Genomic DNA, 2,333 nt, shown 5'->3' with positions numbered 1-2,333 from the left:
TGGAAAAGGGAAAGGGAGACAGAGAAGGGGATAGGGAGAGGTGCAAAAGGTAACGGGATCCAACTCCAGGACAAGTCACTCAGAGGGGTCAGGACACCCCCATCCCAAATTTGGGGCTGGGGGGGGGTCTCCCCACCTTCATCCTCTGATCCAGCCGGGAACGCCGTGACCACCACTCCTGCTTGTCTGTGCATCCGTTGGCTTCCTTCTGCTCACGTTGGATCGACTCAAATTCCCTCAGGATGGAGCTGAGGGGGGCCTGGAGGGGGAGGCATCAAGGGTCTGGGAATGGTGGGGGGACATCCTAAAGGGATCCCACCCCCTGAAATGGTGACTGACTCCCTAAAGGGATCCTGGAATGGGGGGTGCCCCCTCCCCAGGATGAAGGTGAGGGTGGTCCATGATGCCAGCCCCTGGAATGGGGAATTCGCTCCTCCCCAGGATGAGGAGGCGGCTGGGGACGGATCCCAGACCCTGGAATGCCCTCGCTGCCCTCACCTGGGACCTGTGGGTGGGGATCCGGATGCTCAGGGGCTTCATGTCCCTCTCCAGCCGCGTCAGGAGCAGAGTGTCCCCAACGGCCCCCGGGCAGGGGCTGCCCAGGGCCAGCAGGACCACGGTCACCCCTAGGGACACACGAGGTCAGGGACACCCCCGGCCATCAGAGGCCCCCCAAAACATCACAGACTCCCCAGGGCACCACAGACCCACCTCCCCCAGGGCACCTTTTCCTTCTTCTGCAGCCACTTTCCCTCCTTCTCCAGCCCTTTCTTGTTTTCCTCATTCTCCAGCCCCTCCATATCCTGCACAGGGGGACACCCAAACCCCCCCGGGCTCAGGATCCCCCTCCCCAGTGCTGAGTGCTGGTCCCAGTGGCCCCCGTGGACTCACCACTGGGGATCTGCTGGATCTGCTCCCGGAATTGTTCCCTCTCTGGAGGCCCCAGCCCTGAGGTGCTGAACTGGAAGAGCCCCTCGAGCTGGGCCAGGCGAGGGCAGGGCTGGGGGGGGTCCCCCCCTTCCCGCAGGGAAAGGCCCTGGAGCTGCTCTGACACATCCCCTCCCAACTTCTCCTTCTTCCTCTTCTTCCTGAGTGGGGGGATCATCCCAAAGGTGAGGGGGGGATTGTCCCAAAGGTGAGAGGGGATCATCTCAAAGGTGAAGGTCATCCCAAAATGACCTCTGGAGGGTGAGGGGAGTGTGGGGTGAGACCCTGCCCCAGGACGGGGGGGATGGTGGGGAAGAGAGGGGACATTGGGATGGGGCAATGGAATGGGGCCCAAAGCCCTGGGGATGAAGGAAGGGGACACAGGGAGGGGACACGGGGAGGGGACACCCACCTTGCCCGGCTGTGCAGGATGCCCAGCATTTGGTGGCGGGCGGTGACACACAAGGACTCTGAGAGCAGCCCCGCTGTGCCCAGGGGGTCCCTGTCCCCCATGAGCAGGGCCAGCAGCTGGCACAGCCCCCCGTACAGGGACCCCGGGGGGAAGTGGCTGATCCAGCCCAGGGCCTCCTGCAGCAGCACCAAAACTGAGTCCAGGGATGGGTGACCTGGAGGAGAAAGAGAGGGGACACCACGGACAGGGGTCAGGGACACCCCGGGGACACCCAGAGTGGGGTCAGGAACCTCAGGGATGGGTCAGGGACACCTCAGAGAGGGGACAGTGAAACCCCAGGGACACTCCAGAGTGGGGTCAGACACCATGGGAGGAGCAGGGAGGGGAGGGGACAGAGGGGGGAACCCACCATGGCCTCAGCCCCCAGCTCTAAGAAAGGCAAGTTTTGGGAAAGGCAAGTTTTGGGTGAGGAAAGGCAAGTTTTGGGGGAAGGAAACTCCTGGAGAAGGGAAGGAAACTCCTGGGGGAAAAGAAACCCCTGGGGAAGGGAAGGAAGTTCTTAGGGAAGGGAAATAAATTAAGTTGGAAATCAATAAATGCCCAGCAAGACCTTTGCCCCCCCACTCCCCAGCTCCCTCAAATCCCCCAAATTCCAGATTCTCACCTCTAGCCATGGGCAAGGGTGCCCCCAAACCTGGTGGGGGGTCCCCCCTGCCTGAGACGTCCTCACTGGCCTTGGGCTGGACCCTCCCTGTGGGGTGGGGAGAACACAGAGGGGCTTCAACCTCAGGCTGAGGACAGATTTGGGGACAGAACTATAGGGGATTGGTTAGAAATGCGAGGACATATGAACATGGCTAAGGCTATGGATGAGCTGCTAAAGTACAAGATGCAGTCTGACTAGGCCCATGAGAAAGTTAAGATAGCAGGGCCTGAGAAAGCAGCATCGTCCTTGGGTATTCTAAATTGGGCTCAAAAACAGGAGCTGGGCATT

At 61.0% G+C, this 2,333-nt stretch overlaps 1 protein-coding gene across 1 annotated transcript in view; it reads right to left on the bottom strand.

The window, feature by feature from the left end:
* The window catches only part of ESPL1 (extra spindle pole bodies like 1, separase), a 16,900-nt gene that overhangs the window by 3,673 nt on the left and 10,894 nt on the right, over window positions 1-2,333 (bottom strand). The window contains exons 19-23 of the mRNA XM_017838660.1: window positions 2,004-2,130; window positions 1,340-1,553; window positions 892-1,088; window positions 499-626; window positions 137-259 (exon numbers count right to left, since the gene is read on the bottom strand). Of these exons, the coding sequence (XP_017694149.1) occupies window positions 137-259; window positions 499-626; window positions 892-1,088; window positions 1,340-1,553; window positions 2,004-2,130 (789 nt within the window). The remainder of the gene's footprint in view (window positions 1-136; window positions 260-498; window positions 627-891; window positions 1,089-1,339; window positions 1,554-2,003; window positions 2,131-2,333) is intronic.

This window comes from Lepidothrix coronata, unplaced genomic scaffold, assembly GCF_001604755.1.
Source record: "Lepidothrix coronata isolate B3197 unplaced genomic scaffold, Lepidothrix_coronata-1.0 Scaffold352, whole genome shotgun sequence".
Classification (NCBI taxonomy): domain Eukaryota; kingdom Metazoa; phylum Chordata; class Aves; order Passeriformes; family Pipridae; genus Lepidothrix; species Lepidothrix coronata.
Note: the sequence above shows the minus strand (reverse complement) of the source record. Positions and strands in the feature narration are given on the sequence as shown.